The sequence below is a fragment of the Papio anubis genome, chromosome 18 (genome assembly GCF_008728515.1).
Source record: "Papio anubis isolate 15944 chromosome 18, Panubis1.0, whole genome shotgun sequence".
Lineage (NCBI taxonomy): Eukaryota > Metazoa > Chordata > Mammalia > Primates > Cercopithecidae > Papio > Papio anubis.
The window spans coordinates 22,889,789-22,909,549 of record NC_044993.1 but is presented as its reverse complement, the minus strand read 5'-3'; the positions used below and the strand labels follow the sequence as shown (position 1 = coordinate 22,909,549).

The following is a 19,761-nucleotide window of genomic DNA, read 5'->3' as shown; positions in this document are numbered from 1 at the left end:
AGCTCCACGCCGAGTGACCGCGGGCGAGCAGCGGGAAAAGGGCAGCGCTGCGGAAGGAGCCCCGGGGCGCCACAGCCCCGCTGCTTAGCCAGCGGGCGGGTGGCGCATGCGCGGCGCGGGCCGCGGAGTTGTGAATGGTGCGTCTTGTTTGCTGGAGTTGGAGGCGGGCGGGCTCGCAAGGAGGAGGGGTGGGGCCGGCGGGGGCGGGGTGGGCGGTGAGAGGAAGTGGCGGCGGCGGCGGCGGCTGGGGGCGGCGAGAGCTGGGGCTGCGCGGGCGGCAGGCGGCAGGCAACGGCTGAGGCGGCGGCGGCGGCGGCGGCGTGGGTTGGGTTCGAGCGGGCAGCGGCGCCTCCGACTCCTCGGAACGGGAGCCCACGCGGGCGGGCGCCTGAAACAAAGGGAAGCGGGCGTCCGGGCGCCGCGGGTGGGCGGTCAGTCGGTCAGCGCGGAGCCAGCCAGCGGGTGCCCGCGCAAGCCCCGAGCGCGGCTGGCCGGCGCGGCCTCAGGGCGGGAAGATGCCGCGCGTCGTGCCCGACCAGAGAAGCAAGTTCGAGAACGAGGAGTTCTTTAGGAAGCTGAGCCGCGAGTGTGAGGTGAGGCGGGCGGGCGGCTAGGAGGCCGCAGCGCGCCCCGAGTGGGCCCGGGCGAAGAAAAGTTTGGGCGGCGCGGTCCCCTGGAGTCCCGGTCGGCGCGCCTGAGGAGGGGCAATCTCGCCTGGGCGGCCGTCGCCCGCAGCCTCTGCTTGCCTTTATCGGCGCCGCGCTGGGAGGGCGGGCGCGCGGGCGGCGCCGCGGATTTGGCTCCTGATTTCGGGCCGTCTTGCCTTGCAGATTAAGTACACGGGCTTCAGGGACCGGCCCCACGAGGAGCGCCAGGCGCGCTTCCAGAACGCCTGCCGCGACGGCCGCTCGGAAATCGTAAGTCGGCGGGCCCGGGGCGCAGACAGGGGCGCGCGCGGGTCACTTGTTGCGCCGGGCGGCCGCGGCCCAGGCCGGTTCCGGACGGCGGCGCGGCTGCCGCGGCTCCCGGAACTGAGCGGGCGCCGTCTCACTTCCTACTCGGGTTTCAAAATGCGAAACCAGACGCCGCGGGCCGGTGCTCGCGAGGAGACGCTTTCCCTGGGGCCCGCCGCGGTGGCGCGTGTGGGCCAATGGAGCACCGCGAGTGGGACTCGAACCCGAGCCAGACCAAACAAGTGAAGGGCATTGTTTAGGCGGCTACACCAAGGAGAAGGGTTCAGGGTATTTGTAGCAAGCAAGCAAACCCCCATTCGGAAAAACAACCGGAGCTTCATTCAAGGTCGGCGATAGTTTGTTTCTTAAAAGGTGAGCTCTCGGTGATTCTCTGTCAAGCGGTCTCACTCCTAGATCGCCGAGAAGAAATCTTTTCTCCAGTTATTTATTGTCCTAATAGAGAGGAAACGGGGGGAAAAGGCCTTAAAAGTGTCATTTTTTTTAGAATGTTAAGCTTCAGGAGAATCAGAAATAAACCATTATCCCCATGTCTCGAGTAGGGCTGCCGTTCCTAAAATGCACAGATGGGCGAAACTCACGGTTGATCTCGAGGTCCTCGTTTTAGGAGGCAGATTTGGTGTGTCTTCACCAGATCTTGGGTTGAAGAAAAAAATTCAGGGGTCCTAGTTCCTCTCATCTCCTTTTGGTTTGCCTTGTTGGAGGTGCTGATGAGGAGAGAATGGTAGGAAGAAACCGAGAAAAGAGGTTGATTATTATTTTTTTGAGGTAGAGTCTTGCTCTGTTGCCCAGACTGGAGTTCAGTGGCTCGATCTCCACTCACTGCAACCTCCGCCTCCTGGGTTCAAGCGATTTTCGTGCCTCAGCCTCCTGAGTAGCTAGGATTACAGGTGCCTGCCACCACGCCCGGCTAATTTTTGTATTTTCAGTAGAGACGGGGTTTCACCTTGTTGGCCAAGCTGGCCTCCTGACCTCAAGTGATCCGCTCTCCTCGACCTTCCAGAGTGTTAGGATTACAGGCGTGAGCCACTGCGTCCTGCCTGATTATTTTTTAAAAAGTTAAAGCGCTGTCTAATGGAATGCTGTTACTATCTGCTGGGTGACTTGGACCTATTGCATTGTCAGAGGCTTGAAGTTAGATGCGATTTGAATTTGGGTTAATAGTAGGAAGACATATTGGAAATTTACTCCTCCCACCCCCTTTATAAAACCAGTTTATTTTTATTCAGTTATAATTCATATGCCATAAAACTCTTCCTTTTCATCACTGAACTCAAATTTAATTTTAAAGAATATCTTGATATTTTAAGTGAAGGCTTTTTAGAATTGTAATAGTGAGAAGATACTGGTTAAATTTATAGGAGCTCCTGAATATTTGGTCATTAGTGCATGTTATGAAAGACAGTCTCAAGCTTTTAGCCCACTTGCAAGTTTCTTGAGTAATTGTATTATTTATATGATTGAAGTGCATAAGACATGCTTTTAGATTTTGTCACTGAGTGGTATAAGAAAATAATTCATTAGCTGGTGCGATGATCGTGTCATCCTTTGCCTGGGTTACCTTTTGCAAAAGGAAGGTGGTACACTTGAGGATAGAATTTCCTGGAGGTAAAGGATGCAAGTATAAAAGATAAGATACAAAGTATTTGTACTGTCAATGTTTGCTTTTTTGTTTGTTTTGAGATGGAGTCCCGCTCTATTACCCAGGCTGGAGTGCAGCAGCATGATGTAGTCTTGGCTCGCTACAACCTTTGCCTCCCAGGTTCAAGCGATTCTCCTGCCTCAACCTCCTGAGTAGCTGGGATTAGAGGCACACACCACCACGCCCAGCTAATTTTTTTGTATTTTTAGTAGAGACAGGGTTTCACCATGTTGGCCAGGCTGGTTTTGAACTCCTGACCTTAAATGATCCTCCCACTTCGGCCTTCCAAAGTGCTGGGATTACAAGTGTGAGCCACCGCACCCGGCCTTGTTTTGTTTTGTTTTTTTAAGAGAGAGGTCTTGCTGTGTGGCCTAGGCTGGGGTGCAGTGGCTGTTCACAGACATAATCATAAGGCACTACAGCCTCAAACTTCTGGGCTCAAGCGATCCTCTTGTCTCAGCCTCCCAATAGCTGGGACTACCAGGCTCGGTGTCACCATACGCCGCCCCATGTATTATATTATTATCACTATTTTTGAAAGCTGAATTTTTTTGGAATGGTGAATCATAGCTAGTAGGGTGTTTTCTGTCATTTCAGACTTTGCTGAATGGAATTATGAATTCAACCCATGGGATATCTGAAATGCCGTAATATTATAGTAGTGTTATAGGTGGTTAGTGTTTGTCTTAAATTTCTTTCCAGGATGAATTAGACATTCTAGACTTTTCCTGCTTCCAAATATCTGATCCTCACCTGAGCCTGGGAGATCGAGGCTGCAGTGAGCCATAATCGCACCACTGCACTCCAGCCTAGGTGACAGAGTGAGACCCTGTCTCCAAAAATAAAACAAATGTCTGATCCGACACATTTTATAAGTTTTAAATTTCTGAAAAGTATTAAAGGTTAAAGAAGGTAGATTGAATGCTGTGTGAGGTTTGCACTTAAGATGACACAGGTCTTATTTTGTTAAGTAATGTAACTATTGGTATTTGGAGAGGAATTTCACATTTCCTAGTTTTTTCTCTTTCTAGTTTCCCTCCTTTAATTTAGTGTTAACCCACATTTAATTACAGGATCCTTAGCTCCTAGAGGGTGGAGACCTCATTAATTCTGTATAAACCCCTCTGGATACAGGTATTTTGCACAATACCATAGGTACTTGATTATTTGAATTTAGAGGCTACTTAATTTAATGCCTGAAATTTATCTTATTACTTATGAACAGGCCATGGTTTCTTTCTATTTGGCTGTGGAAAAAGGCATTATTTTGCCTGTTTTGACAGCAGCCATAAATGGCAAGAGTATCCACAGTTCTCAAAACTATTCCCAACCTTTCTCCTGCCCCAGTCGTCCTCTTCTTATTTTGAATGTCTCCTTAACGTATCAGTGAGGTAAATAAAGAATTCATTCTGCTTTTGCCTAGGTTGGAGTGCAGTGGCACGATCTTGGCTTACTGCAACCTCCGTCCCCCAGGTTCAAGTGATTCTCTTGACCCAGCCTCCTGAGTAGCTGGGATTACAGGCATACACCACCACACCCGGCTAATTAATTGTATTTTTAGTAGAGATGGAGTTTCACCATGTTTGCCAGGCTGGTCTTGAACTCCTGACCTCGGGTGATCCACCCACCTCGGCCTCCCAAAGTGCTGGGATTACAGGCGTGAGCCACCACTCCCAGCCTCATTTTGCATTTAGATGTGAAATAATTTAAGGATGTGTTGATCATCTCTCTCTAACTATAAAAATCAGCCCCCTTATTTTATGCCAATTGAGTTTTTAACTGTAAAACCTAATCAGCATTAAATAAAAGTGAACACCAGTAGAAGAATCTGTGGTAGAATCTGATTTATTCTTTTTTTGAGACTGGATCTCACTCTGTCACCCAGGCTGGAGTGCAGTGGTGCCATTTCCGTTCGCTGCAACCTCCGCCTCCTGCTTCCGCCTCCCGACTAGCTGGGATTATAGGTGCCTGCCGTCATGCCTGTCTGGTTTTTGTATTTTTAGTAGAGATGGGTTTCACTGTGTTGGCCAGGCTGGTCTCCAACTCCTGGCCTCAAGTGATCTGCCTGCTTCCGTGAGCCACTGCACCCAGCCTTGATTTATTCTTATGAATTTTTTTTTTTTTTTGAGTTGGAGTCTCGTTCTGTTGCCCAGGCTGGAGTGCAGTGGCCCTATCTCAGCTCACTGCAAGCTCCGCCTCCTGGGTTCACATCATTCTCCCGCCTCAGCCTCCCGAGTAGCTGGGACTACAGGCGCCTACCACCGCGCCTGGCTAATTTTGTTTTTGTATTTTTAGTAGAGACAGGGTTTCACGGTTTTTTTTTTTGTTTTTTTTTTTTGAGACGGTGTCTCATACTGTCGGCTAGGCTGCAGTGCAATGGCAAGATCTTGGCTCACTGCAACCTCCGCCTCCTGGGTTCTCACGATTCTCCTGCCTCAGCCTCACGAGGTAGCTGGAATTACAGGCGCACACCACCACACCCAGCTAATTTTTTGTATTTTTAGTAGAGATGGGGTTTCACTATGTTGGCCAGACTGGTCGAGCTTCTGATCTCGTAATCTGCCTGCCTTGGCTTCCCAAAGTGCTGGGATTACAGGCTTGAGCCACCGTACCTGGCCTATGCTTACCAATTATGTAGTAAGAGTGTTGGAGATGTCTTCAACACTAATAATCAATTAAAGAAAAAATATTTATGAGAAGTATGGTTACTCTATGGTGAGAAGAGTAAAAACTAATACATATTTCTAATTCTGAAGAATGAATGGTAAAAAGTATGTTGGATTGTCTCAAGGTGTGCTATTTTATAATTTGTGAAACCTATAAAACATAAGACAACCTGGAAATCTTAAATATAGGCATCATACCAGTGTAGCATTTTAATGTTTTCATTTTGTTTCTTTTTTTCTTTATTTTCCTATGACAATGTTGACACTATATTAATATTTTGGAACAGACTTTTTCCAACTCTTACGTATATGTAGGTATCTCATTAAAAGAGTTCTATGGTCAGATAAGTTTGGAAAATGCTTTTCTAGAATGATCTGTGTTTACCACTTCTGTCTCAGAGAGCGATCTTTATGAGATAATGGACATATAGTGATGAAGCAGGAAATCTCTTCTGAGGTTGGCATCAAGACAGGAGATGAGGTAATATGATCTGCAGAGTGTCTTGGCACAGAGCTGATTTGGGGTACACTGGAGGTGGAAGGATTTGCTACTGAAGAAGCACACCACAGGGATTTTGACACAGGGCATTCATTCATGTGCTGAGTCTCTTTTCTGCCACCACTCTGCTCTGAGAATTTCATTATCTGAAGCTGAAAAAGTTGGCTTTCTTGTTGAACTTAAAGTTATTTCTCATATCATTCAGCAAACACTTTCGTAACATTTACTTGGTACTGTTTTAAGCACTTTACAAATAATTAATTTGTGAGGAAACTAAGGTATGCTTCAGGTCATACAGCCTGGGCAGTTTCCCTCCCAGAAACTCCTTTTTTGTTTGAACTAGTGTTGGGGGGTTCTAAGACTTATGCTCATAGTGCATGGGAAGTTTTTTTTGTTTTTTGGTTTTTCTTGTTTTTGAAATGGAGTCTCACCTAGTTGTCCAGGCTGGACCACAGTGGTGCAATCTCAGCTCACTGCATGCAACCTCTGCCTCCTGGGTTCAAGTGATTCTCCTGCCTCAGCCTCCCAAGTAGCTGGGATTACAGGTGTCTGCCACCACGTCCAGCTAATTTTTTGTATTTTTAGTAGAGACAGGGTTTCACCATGTTGGCCAGGCTGGTCTTGTACTCCTGACCTCAGGTGGTCCACCCGTCTCACCTCCCAGCGTGCTGGGATTACAAGCGTGAACCACCACTCTTGGCCTGAAAGATTTTTAAAAATGATGTTGTAATACTGATGTTAGTTCAGTTTCTATGCATATAAAACATTTACCACATGAAAATGGTACCCCAGTTGATTAGGGAAATGCCATCAAAGAGGTTTAGAGATTTAGCATTTAGGTTGACAAGTGTACTGACAGTGCCAGTAATAGAAATAGGAAGGATAATTTTTACCTCTAAAGAATCTAAGCTGTTAACCATCGGGGAACTATTGGATAGCCAAATTGGTTGTTGGCTTTAAACAAATTGCCCCAAATGTGAACCTCTTAATTTGAGATGAAGACTGTATGCATGGAAACAAATAATGCTTCTGAACTTAATTAGTAGAATAAACCAAACAAAAAACTTTTTTTTGAGACGGAGTCTTGCTCTGTCACCCAGGCTGTAGTGCAGTGGTGCGATCTTGGCTCACTACAAGCTCCGCCTCCCGGGTTCACGTCATTCTTCTGCCTCAGCCTCCCAAGTAGCTGGGACTGCAGGCGCCCACCACCACGCCTGGCTAATTTTTTGTATTTTTAGTAGAGAGGGGGTTTCACTTTATTAGCCAGGATGGTCTCAATCTCCTGACCTTGTGATCCGCCTGTCTCAGCCTCCCAAAGTCCTGGGATTACAGGCGTGAGCCACCGCGCCCGGCCACAAAAAACTGTTTCTGGTTTCAGCCAAGAAGAGTTTACATTTAGATGATGAAAAATGTATTTTTTCAAAAATGCTTTTACTTCTTTTTTTCTTAATTTCCTTTGGGAAAGGGTTAGTAATGTCTTTGTTTTTTGCATGAGGGAAATATAGAGGTAACTTGCTCAAGGGCTACATAAAATGACACTTTATTGAAATGGTTTTAGATCGTTCCATCTGTTGAGCTCTAACATCCAAATCTTTTATAAATATTAGATGAATACTTTTCTCTCCGTTGTAGTCGGATCAAGTTCTCCTAAAGTCAAATATTAGAAAAGACATATTTTTAAAAATCATCTAGGGTTTTAGAGAGTACTGTGACATCGCATGCTAATGTATGGTTTATCAGAGGAGAGACAGAAATTCCAAGTGCATTTTTTATGTAGTGCCTGCCATGCAGTTTCTTTCAGCAAGGGAAATCAAGGAAAATTAAAGTGTCTCATTTATACAACTTTAAACTGAGGTGTTCTTTAAAATTCAAAACCTTTAGATTTTCAGTGTACATTTAAAAATAGAAGTTTTTAAATGCAAGGATGGATGGTGGCTTCTGGTTAGACATTAGCAGTGTGAGATCCTAACGTCAGCAAAAAATGACCTGAAAGAAAGTATTGATTCCATGTCTGATTTTATATTAAGCAGCCAATGGCAAATGTCCTCAAAATGGAATCAGATGTTTGTAACTTAATACTTAAGAAAAATGATGAGTGCATGTTTTTTTACTTTTAAGTATTCTCTGTGCTGCCTGACTTAAGACATAAACTGATGTAAAAATAAATGACTGCCTGCATAATTTATGTAATGTCCTGCTCCTGATCCTGTTTGTATTGATTTTTCTAAAAGGCTTTTGTGGCCACAGGAACCAATCTGTCTCTCCAGTTTTTTCCGGCCAGCTGGCAGGGAGAACAGCGACAAACACCTAGCCGAGAGTATGTCGACTTAGAAAGAGAAGCAGGCAAGGTAGGAAACCTTTCTTTGCAATTTAAAATACTGTGAGTTGTTTTGTTAGAGATTATTTGGTAATTTACATTTTAATAAAGATCACAGATCTGATTACATCAGCATATGCTCAGATTTGCTTTCATTCCATGTTATAAGGATGTAATATTAATTTTTTTTTTTTTTTTTATTTTGACGGTGTTGAGCTCTTGTTGCCTGGGCTGGAGTGCAATGGTGTGATCTCTGTTCATTGCAACCTCCGCCTTGCAGTTTCAAGCGATTCTCGTGCCTCAGCCTCCTGAGTAGCTGGGATTACAGGCACCCACCACCATACCTGGCTAATTTTTGTATTTTTAGTAGAGGTGGGGTTTCACCATGTTGGCCAGGCTGGTCTCGAATTCCTGACCCCATCATGTGCCCTCCTCTGCCTCCCAAAGTGTTGGGATTACAGGCGTGAGCCACTGTGCCTGGTCAATATAATTTTTTAAAACCACTGGTAAACTTTTATATCACTCCATTCCTAATTTCATGTACATGATATTTGTCATAGAACATTCTAACCCTTAAGGAAAGTAACAGAACAATTACTTTAAAAGTTTGAGAATACGTATTTTGTTTACAAAAATATATGTAAGTATAGTGCTATAAAAATAAAATTAAGAGGTGAATGGAAAAAAAAGCTCTCTAGGTTTAAAAATTAATAGTATTTAGAAATATCTCATAGGTAACTTTTTAATTCCATTAACAGAGCAAATTTACATTTGAGAAAAAACTGAAAATTTTAACTCAGAAATATGTATTTTTTGTTTTGAGAAAAAGTTTCTGGGAACATGTCTTACAGTTTTGATGTTAGAAGTTTAGATTAAAGATACAAAAATATAGGTGAAATGTTTAAGCTGAGAGCCTTATTTCAAGTCTATGTTAAATGTATTATGATTTTGATTTGGGTGATTTTTTTTTTTTTTTTTTTTTTTTTTTGAGATGGAGTCTCTCTCTGTTGCCCGGGCTGGAGTGTAGTGGCGTGATCTTGGCTCACAGCAACCTCCACCTCCTGGGTTTTAAGCTGTTCTCCTGCCTCAGCCTCCTGAGTAGCTGGGATTACAGGCGTGTGCCACCACAGGCTAATTTTTTTTTTTTTTTTTTTTGAGATGGAGTCTCGCTCTGTTGCCCAGGCTGGAGTGCAGTGGCCGGATCTCAGCTCACTGCAAGCTCTGCCTCCCGGGTTTACGCCATTCTCCTGCCTCAGCCTCCCGAGTAGCTGGGACTACAGGCGCCCGCCACCTCACCCGGCTAGTTTTTTTTCTGTATTTTTTTTAGTAGAGACGGGGTTTCACCATGTTTGCCAGGATGGTCTCGATCTCCTGACCTCATGATCCGCCCGTCTCGGCCTCCCAAAGTGCTGGGATTACAGGCTTGAGCCACCGCGCCCGGCCATTTTTTGTATTTTTAGTAGAGACGGGGTTTCACCATATTGGTCAGGCTGGTATTGAACTCCTGACCATGTGATCCGCCCGCCTCTGCCTCCCAAAATGCTGGGATTACAGGAGTGAGCCACTGCACCCGGCCTGGTGAAATTTTAATGACTAGCATCTTGGATTGGTTGATCCTTGATTGAGAAGTCAAGGAGTTGACTTCTTGAAGTAAAATTTTTAAAGAAGAAACACTCTTTTAAATCTAGTTTTATACTCAAAACACTCTTTTGGATCCAGTTTTATACTCATTATTTTTTCTGGGTTTGTTTCGCAGTGTGTTTTTGTACCTGTTTTTATCAACGTATTAAGTTAGTTTTCTCAGTGTCATCATGAATGGCATAACCTGCCACATTTATGTAACGTGAGAAATGTCTAACTATTCCTTTGAGAAAATTAAAAGGATTTTGTATTAGGAAAATGATTTTTAATCTTGTGTGTGTATATACATATATACATATATATATATACGTGTATGTGTATATGTATATGTGTATAGTGTGTATATATGTGTATATATGTATATATAAAATTAAGAATTTTTTGTTTTCTCCAATTTTATGGAATTAGATTTGCTCTTTTGTGCATGACAAAACAATCCTTGAATTGGAAAAGGGAAAATAGATTATAAGATTTTAAAAAATGAGTAATAAGCAAGCAGTTTGCTTTCCTGTGTATTAGTTTGTTGGCTTGGAAAACTAAAAGTGAATGTTCCAGATTTTACTATTTGGTAATTCTTACACAGTATATAAGGAAGAATTTGAGAAGTCCTTGTAGGATTGTTGTTTTTTTGGTCCTTCTGATGCGTGTATGTGTGACCATTGAAATTATTATTTTTTCTTGTTTGAATACTTTAAAGTTTGTTTAATGTGGTAGCTCAGATACTAAAGACATAAAACAAAAAAACAAATTTTTTTTTTGTCAGCTTTAGCCCAAAACTATTTTAATGCTTCAAGAGCGTCATCTCAGTGTTACTGAGGTCTTCCAGTATTTAATAACTAATAAATGGGTTGTTAACGCTACTAGAAGTTAAGTTTGCTTGAATTAATTTAATGATACTGCTTGACTAGTGTGAAGACCACATTATCCTTGGACTTAAGCCATTGAGATGTTTTTAATTATATGACCAAAAATAACAAAAATGTGAGATGGTTTGTTCTAGTACAGTCATGTGTCGCTTAATGGCAGGGATATGTTCTGGGAAATGTGTTGCTAGGTGATTTTTATCATTGTGTATATATAGAGCATACTTAGACCTAGGTGGTATAGCCTGCTACACGCTTAGGCTATATGGTATAGTCTGTTGCTCCTAGGCTACAAACCTATACTGTACAGCATGTTACTGTACTGAATACTGTAGTCAACTGTAACACAATGGTAAGTATTTGTGTATCTTCATGTATCTAAACATAGAAAAGACATGGTAGAAATACAATATTAAAAAAATGGCTTTGAATGGAGCTTGCAGGACTGGAAGTTGCTCTGGGTCAGTCACTTGAGTAAGTGGTGAATGAATGTGGTTCTGTAGATTTTATAAACACAGTATGCTTAGGACACACTAAATTGCTTATAAAAATTAAGCAATTGCACTAGAATGTTAAAATAGCTATGATGTCACTAGGCAATAGGAATTTTTCAGATTCATTATAATCTTACAGGACTACTGTCATATATATGATCCATTGTAGGCTGAAACGTTGTTAAAGCAATGCATGAGTGTATTAAAAAGATATGTTTTTAATTCTATTAGGAAGAATGGTAGAACTGATGCAAGCTATTAGGAAATGTACATTTTTTAAATTCTGGTTTTAGAAGTTTTTTTTTCTGTGAAGTGACAAATGTGAATGTTTTCAGTTTTGCAGGCTTTCAGTCTCTGTCACAACTACTCATCTCTGTAACTACTTAATTCTGCTGTTGTGGTGTGAAAGGGCCCTAGACAATATGTAAACAATTGAGTGTGGCTGTATTCCATAAATGATGACACTGGTAGAAATCAGTATCTTTCCCTCAGATGTAAATCTGTAAATGTTATGCATAGATCATGTATTTCTCAAATAAAATTTTGCCAACATCTGTACTACTTCTGTACTTTTTTTCTAGAAAAAAAAAGCATTTTAAGGCAAAAACTCCTGCTGCACTGTTCCATGCCACTGTAATAAAGTTCTCCAGTGAATTTGGAGAAAAGGCATTGCCCTGTGTTTTCTCATCCATGGAGCTCAAACTGTGGGGTCTCGAATTTCTTTTCTCTTTTTATGGTCTGTTTCTTATAACCATTAGGTTTTGTTTCTGTCCCCACAGGACTAGGACTGGAAGCAAAGAAAATTGAAGGAACTTCTCCAAATGTTAATTATTTGCCTCTGTTCCTTATGTTGGATTCCATATCAGTGTGTTCTTTCATATTCTTTCAACTGAGTTACCTCCTGAAGCAGCTTAGTTCTCGTCCCGTTCATATGCAGCTTTGAGGAACTATAGTTGTTAAGGCTTTAGAATTAGGCAAAATTGAGTTAAGTTCTGGCTTCTGCATTTACTATGATGTAACTTTGGGCATGTTTAATTATTATAATCCTCAGTTGTAAAATGAGATTAATGGATACTTCTCAGGGTTGCTGTTGAGAGTAACTGAAATAGTGTATGTAAAGTCTTTAACCACTACTGTACCCGTCACAGTTATCCAAAAATTTATTCATTCAGAAGGTCTTTGTTGAACACCTGTTATGTGTACTGAGCATTGTCCTAGGTATTTGAGATACATCAGTGAACAAAGCAGAGATCCTTAATGGACAATATACATAATAAGTTATGTAATAGCTTACAAAGTGACAGTAGCTTTGGGAAAAAGGAAAGGTATTATAGGATAAGGGTGATCAATGAGCAGGAACGTTTGCAGTTTTAAATTGGGTGGTCTGGGTAAGGAAGATCATACCCGAACCAAGACACAAAGGAGGTTAGGGAATGGTGAGCCGTGCAGGAGTTGGGGGTGGGGGAGAGATGTTCCAGACAGAGGAAACAGCCATTATAAAGGGCCCCAGAGTGGCACCCTGTGTTGGATCAACAGCAAGCAGGCCATTGTGGCTAGAGTAGACTGTGAAAGAAGTTGTAGTAGATGAAATCAGAAGTAATAATGAGCCAGTTCATGTGACCATGGTAGGCCATTATAACCACATGGGATTTTTATTCTGAGTGAGATGGGGAATAGTTTTGAGTGTTTAGTTTGCTTATTTTTTAGGTACAGGGTCTTGGTATGTTGCCCAGGGTGACTTAAACTCCTGGACTCAAGTTATCCTCTTGGTCTGCTTCCGAAGTAGCTGAGAGTAAAGGCATGCTCCTGCTGCTGGCTTTTGAGTAGATGAATGATATGATCTACGTTAGGTTTTGACAGACTAATGCTAGCTGCTAGGTTAATAATAGATTATAGAGGGCAAAAGTGAAGCAGGCTATTGCAGTAATCTTGGTGAGAGACTAGGGTGGTAGCAGTAGAGGTAGTGAGAAATGGTCATATCCTGGATGTATTTTGAGATAGAGACAACAGGATTTGCTTATGGATTGGATATGGCATGTGAGAAAGAGAAGAATTAAGAATGACTCTAACTTAGGCTGAGGCAGGAGAATTGCTTGAAACCTGGGAGGGGGAGGTTGCAGTGAGCTGAGATCGTGCTGCTGCATTCCAGCCTGGGCAACAAGAGTGAAACTCCATCTCAAAAAAAAAAAAAAAGAATGACACCCACTTTTTGGCTAGAGAAACTGGGAATATGGGTTTACTGTCATGCGGGCTGGGAAAACTGGCTGGAACAATTTTGAGCAGCAGGTTAGGTCAATTTAGGGCATGTGAGCTTGTTGTGGGATCTTGTTATTGCAGCTTGTTTCTTTGCTTTTTTTTTTTTTTTTTTTTTTTTTAAAGAGAGAGAGGGTCTCGCTCTGTCACCCAGGCTGGAGTGCAGTAGTGCGATCATAGCTCACTGTAACCTCAAACCTCAAACTCCTAGGCTCAAGAGATCCTCCTGCCTTTTTTTTTATCCCCCACAAAACAAGGTCTCATTCTCTTGCCAGGCTGGAGTACAGTGGTGCCATCATGGCTCACTGCAGCCTCAACCTCCCAGGCTCAGGTGATCCTCCCACCTCAGCCTCCCGAGTAGCTGGGACCACAGCATCTCACCTGTAACCCCATCACCACCATGCCTGAAGTTATTTTTGTATTTTTTGTGGAGATGGCGTTCTGTTATATTGCCTAGGTTGGTCTTGAACTCCTGGCCTCAAGTGATCCTCCTGCCTTGGCCTCCCAAAGTGCTGGGATTACAGGCTTTTTAAAAAAACATTTGTTTCTAAGTGTTTCATTATTTTTTCTGCCTCAGTCTCTTGACTCACTAGGACGACAGGTATTTGCCACCACATCTGGCTGATTTTTAAATTTTTTTGTAGAGAAAATAATTATGCTCAGGCTGGCCTCTAACTCCTGGCCTTAAGCAATCCTTCCACCTTGGCTTCCCAAAGTACTGGGATTACAGGCGTGGGACACTGCATCCAGCCTGAGTTGTTTTTTTTGTTTTTTTTGTTTTTTTTTTGAGACAGAGTCTCACTCTGTTGCCCAAGCTGGAGTGCAGTGGCGCGATCCTGGCTCACTGAAAGCTCCGCCTCCTGGGTTCACGCCATCCTCCTGCCTCAGCCTCCCGAGTAGCTGGGACTGCAGGCGCCCGCCACCGCGCCCGGCCATTTTTTGTATTTTTAGTAGAGACGGGGTTTCACCATGGTCTCGATCTCCTGACCTTGTGATCCGCCCGCCTCGGCCTCCCAAAGTGCTGGGATTACAGGTGTGAGCCACCGCGCCCGGCCCAGCCTGAGTTTTAACAAATGTATGCACCCATGTAGATGCTACCACAGTCAAGATATATTTCAGTTCCCCCCCCTCCAAAGGTTTCCTTGTGCCCCTTTGCAGGAATCTGGGACCGACTGGACTGGGTGGTTCTGCCTCAGTGTCTCTCATGAGGTTGCAGTCAAGCTTTTGCCTGGGACTATGCAGTCTCTGAAGACTTGACTAGAACTGAAGGATCTGCCTGTTGGTAGGTGGTTTCACTTCCTAGCTATGCTTCTCCATAGAGAGAAAAAGAGTGAAGCCACCATGCCTTTTATTTATTTATTTATTTATTTATTTTTTTGAGACAGAGTTTTGCTCTGTCACCCAGGCTGGAGTGCAGTAGAGTAATCTCAGCTCACTACAACCTCTGCCTCCCGAGTTCAAGCAGTTGTCCTTCCTCAGCCTCCCAAGTAGCTGGGATTATAGGCATATGCCACCACATGTGGCTAATTTTTGTATTTTTTTTTTTTTGAGACGGAGTCTCGCTCTGTCGCCCAGGCTGGAGTGCAGTGGCCAGAGATCTCAGCTCACTACAAGCTCCGCCTCCCGGGTTCACGCCATTCTCCTGCCTCAGCCTCCGGAGTAGCTGAGACTACAGGCGCCCGCCACCTCGCCCGGCTGGTTTTTTGTACTTTTTAGTAGAGACGGAGTTTCACCGGGTTAGCCAGGATGGTCTCGATCTCCTGACCTCGTGATCCGCCCGTCTCGGCCTCCCAAAGTGCTGGGATTACAGGCTTGAGCCACCGCGCCCGGCCAATTTTTGTATTTTTAGTAGAGACGGGGTTTCACCATTTTGGCCAGGCTGGTCTCAAACTCCTAACCTCAGGTGATCTGCCTGCCTCAGCCTCCCAGTGTGCTGGGATTATAGGTGTGAGCCACTGCGTCCAGCCCACTGTGCCTTTTATGATCTATTTTTCAAGTCACTTTCATACCTTTTATGATCTATTATTTGAGTCACTTGTTGCTTAGCCTGTTCATTAGACGCTGGTCACTAAGTCTAACCCACATTCAACAGGGAGAAAGGTGTTCACACACACACGGGTGTGAATACCAGGAGGCTGGGATCATTGAGGCCATCTTAGAGGCCGGCTAAAATAATATTCACTTAAATTTAGTGAACTCAGAAAAAATTGAATCCTAACAGAGCGGAAACAAAAAGCTCTATATTCTCTATTATTTGAAATACAGTTTTATGATTTAAGAAAATGAGCTCATAGAAATTAGTCCTTTTATTCATTCTGTTGCTAATGTGGCTGTAGAATATTTTCAAATCAAGGGCTTCCATAAGGAAGTTCTGTTAACGGGTGACTGATTATAAGTACATACCTTACATATGACCAAGTCACAGCACAGAATTTTATAATCTATCCTTCAAATATATTTGAAACTATTATACCCAGATACCTGGTGAGCTGTCTACATTGGCTCTTAATAAGGATCTTTCTCAGAAACGGTTTAAACTAATACAATATAGTAGAAAGAGCTCTAGATTTGAGTCAAGACAATCATAACTATTTTCCTTAACATGTAAATGAGGATCAGAATGTCTGCCCTATTCATGTGCCTCGTGTGAATTAAATGTAGTACTGGAATATGTTAAAATGCCTTTTAAATTGTAAACCCCTATCCACAGTTAGACTATTTAATGGTTCTGTAGGGTGAAATTATAGCTAACTGATTGATAGAGTGTTTGTGCTATAGCGTGCCTTAGGTAAACTTCATGTCAGGTAGTTGAAAAATGTTGGAACACTACATCTTTCCCAAGTGTTCCATCCTGATGTGTTACAAACACTGGCAGCCAAAATGTTCTTAATCCTTCTTTACATTAATTTAGCTGTCAAAAGACAAGGGAAAAGCAACTAATCAGAATTTAAATCATTCTTAAAATTGTATAGACCAAACAACTCCAATTCCTTTTTTCTTTCCTCTTAGGACTTATTTCCATTTACTTTTATTTCAAATAAATGCAAGTGATTATGGTTGACCATAAATTGTTAGTCTTGAGTGGTCAGATTAATGGTTTTTACATGTATTCTGTATCTCATAAAGCTTCATTGGTATTTTGAAATAATGATTGGATGTACTGACTTTGCGATCCCAGTTTATGACTTTAAAAATAAGGGGTATGAAAATCATTTCATAAAAGGAAAAAAATGAACTTTACAGTGGTACTGTTCATTTTTTTGTGTAGAAATTGAATATGCTATCTAGTTTTTACCACATTGACCTCAGAAAAAGAGAGGTTACACTTTTTTATGGTTTATATTCCTGTTTATAGCTTGTGATTTTAATTGATAGTCAAATACATTAATATCAGACATCCAGAAGTATTTATAAAGTATATATCATTAGAGTAGCTACTTTGAAAAATTTTGATAAGTTATATATTTTTTCTTTGTAGACTTTTATACTTAAAAGTCTTTTAATTTATTTTTATGAGCATAAAATAAAGCAAAATCTAACAACATTGGATTTAATGAGTAAGGACAGAATTTTATTTTAAATGGCCTTTTCTAATAAAAGTCTATGACTCTGCTTCTTCTGGAACCTTTTACGCACTTGCCTGCAGGATCTTTGTCCCAAAATAAATATTGTGTTTGTTTATATACCATCCACAATTTGGCACAGTTTACAGGACTTCTTGATGTTAGCTTTGAGAAATCCCTATTTAAACTCAAGAAGTTCCTTCTCTGTAGATAGCCCAGACATTCCAAATAAAAGATCTCTGTGGTAAAGCTTTGGAGTGTGATTTTCTTTGAGAGAGATTGAGGCAACTTTACAAATACCTTGTCACATCTGGATTTTAAGTATTTCAGTTCAACTAAAATATGAATTGACAGCACTTTGTTATTGACAGTTTAGTGTATTGAAATCTGGTTTTAAAAAATGTTTTAGGTATACTGTAATACTCTAATAATAACTGAATCATACAATTTAGAACTGGTAGCTGAGAGCTTATATATATATAAAAGACACCTTTGTATCTAGAAAAACATTTGTTTTTGTTTTTGTTTTGTTTTTTTTTTTTTTGAGACGGAGTCTCGCTCTGTCGCCCGGGCTGGAGTGCAGTGGCCGGATCTCAGCTCACTGCAAGCTCCGCCTCCCGGGTTTACGCCATTCTCCTGCCTCAGCCTCCCGAGTGGCTGGGACTACAGGCGCCCACCACCTTGCCCGGCTAGTTTTTTGTATTTTTAGTAGAGACGGGGTTTCACCATATTAGCCAGGATGGTCTCGATCTCCTGACCTCGTGATCCGCCCGTCTCGGCCTCCCAAAGTGAAACATTTGTATTTTTAAAGAAAAGTTTTTATTTTCGTTATTTTTCAATCTAAGAGAGGAAGTCGACTTTCTGAAAAAAGTAAAATGTTTTGGCTGGGTGTGGTGGCTCATGCCTGTAATCCCAGCACTTTGGGAGGCTGAGGCAGGTGGATCACCTGAGGTCAGAAGTTCAAGACCAGCCTGGTCAATGTGATGAAATCCCACCTCTACTAAAAATACAAAAAATTAGCCAGATATGGTGGCATGTGCCTGTAATCCCAGCTACTTGGGAGGCTGAGGCAGCAGAATTGCTTGAACCCGGGATGCAGAGGTTGCAGTGGGCCGAGATTGCACCACTGTGCTCCAGCCTGGGCAACAGAGCAAGATTCTGTCTGGAAAAAAAAAAAAATTAGAATGTTTTAAAATTAGTATGTCGTAGTACCTTCCAGTTAAAGAGTACATGAATCTGAATATATGGTAAATGCACCTCTGAAGCACTTGAAGATTGTGTAGTCCCTTTTTCCCTTCTTTTGGATTGCATTATTTCCATTTTAGTGTAAAGGTGAAATTCTCATTCATGACCTTTCCTGAATTACATAGTCCAAGTGAGAGAAGGCAGAAATAATGTGTCTGAGAAGAGCATCTTTCACTCTTCCCCTTCTTGCTTCTACTTTCTACCTTTTTTTTGAGACGGAGTCTCACTCTATCGCCCAGGCTGGAGTGCAGTAGCGCGATCTCAGCTCACTATAAACTCTGCCTCCCGGGTTCACACCATTCTCCTGCCTCAGCCTCCCGAGTAGCTAGGACTATAGGCGCCTGCCACTGCGCCCGGCTAATTTTTTGTATTTTTAGTAGAGATGGCGTTTCACTGTGTTAGCCAGTATGGTCTCGATCTCCTGACCTCGTGATCCGCCCTCCTTAGCCTCCCAAACTGCTGGGATTACAGGCGTGAGCCACTGTGCCCGACCTTTTTTTTTTTTTTTTTTTTTTGAGATGGTGTCTTGCTCTGTCACCTAGGCTGGAATGCAGTGGTGTAATCTTGGCTCACTGCAGCCTCCACCTCCTGGGTTCAAGGGATTCTCCAGCCTCAGCCTCCGAGTAGCTGGGATTACAGGCACCTGCCACCACGCCTGGCTAATTTTTGTGTTTTTATTGGAGATGGGGTTTCACCATTTTGACCAGACTGGTCTCAAACTCCTGACCTCAGGTGATCTGCCCACTGTGGCCTCCCAAAGTGCTGGGATTACAGGCATGAGCCACTGTGCCTGGCCTTTTTCTTTTTTTTTTGAAACTGGATCTCTGTCACCCAGGCTGGAGTGCAGTGGTGTGATCTTGGCTTATTGCAACCTCTGCCTCCTGGGCTCAAACGATCCTCCCACCTCAGCCTCCCAAGTAGCTGGAACCACAGGCATGCGCCACCATGCCCAGGTAATTTTTTTTGTAGATACGGGGTCTCACCGTGTTGCCCAAGCTGATCTCAAACTTCTGGACTCAAGTAATCCACTCGCCTTGGCCTCTCAAAGTGCTGGGATTACAGGCGTGTACTCATCATTTTTTTTAAATGGTTAATTCAAATACTACCAGGATAGACTATTGAAATGTTGACTGAAGATGTTAATTTCTTTGTAGCACTGCTATGCCCTGGTTTTACTGTTTCCCATTTTCACTTGTAATTTTTCAATCAGCATTATTGAGGTATACTTTACATACAGTACAGTTCACCTATTTTAACTGTACAAGTCCGTGACAACTGTGTATTCAGTAGTATAACCACCACCAAAGTTAAGATATAGAATATTTCCATTGCTTCAAAAAGTTCCCTCATGCCCCCTTGCAGATAGTGTTCTAATTGATGAAGACATACATGCACTGATACTTTCGTGATCCTCATCTTACAGGGAAGAAAACGTTTGTAATTTCTTTTTAACAGCATAAAAATGTTGTTTACCTTCAGGTGCAGAGACTTTGTTTCTTCAATATTATTCTTTGATAGTTTTCTACAGAGGATTGGAAGCTACAGACAAGCTAAAGTATAATAGTGATATGGTAGACTTTAATTTTTACCTATTTTTATGAAAGTAT

At 42.6% G+C, this 19,761-nt stretch overlaps 1 protein-coding gene across 3 annotated transcripts in view; it reads left to right on the top strand.

The window, feature by feature from the left end:
* The first annotated feature begins 251 nt into the window (after positions 1–251).
* Positions 252–19,761, top strand: part of CBFB (core-binding factor subunit beta) — a 78,632-nt gene continuing 59,122 nt past the window's right edge. For 2 of the 3 annotated variants that reach the window (XM_003917010.4, XM_017953485.3), the window contains exons 1-3: positions 252–593; positions 831–917; positions 8,010–8,126. In XM_003917010.4, coding sequence (XP_003917059.3) covers positions 516–593; positions 831–917; positions 8,010–8,126 — 282 coding nt within the window. In that variant the 5' untranslated portion in view covers positions 252–515. The remainder of the gene's footprint in view (positions 594–830; positions 918–8,009; positions 8,127–19,761) is intronic. The other variant, XM_031658172.1, reaches the window with a different exon arrangement.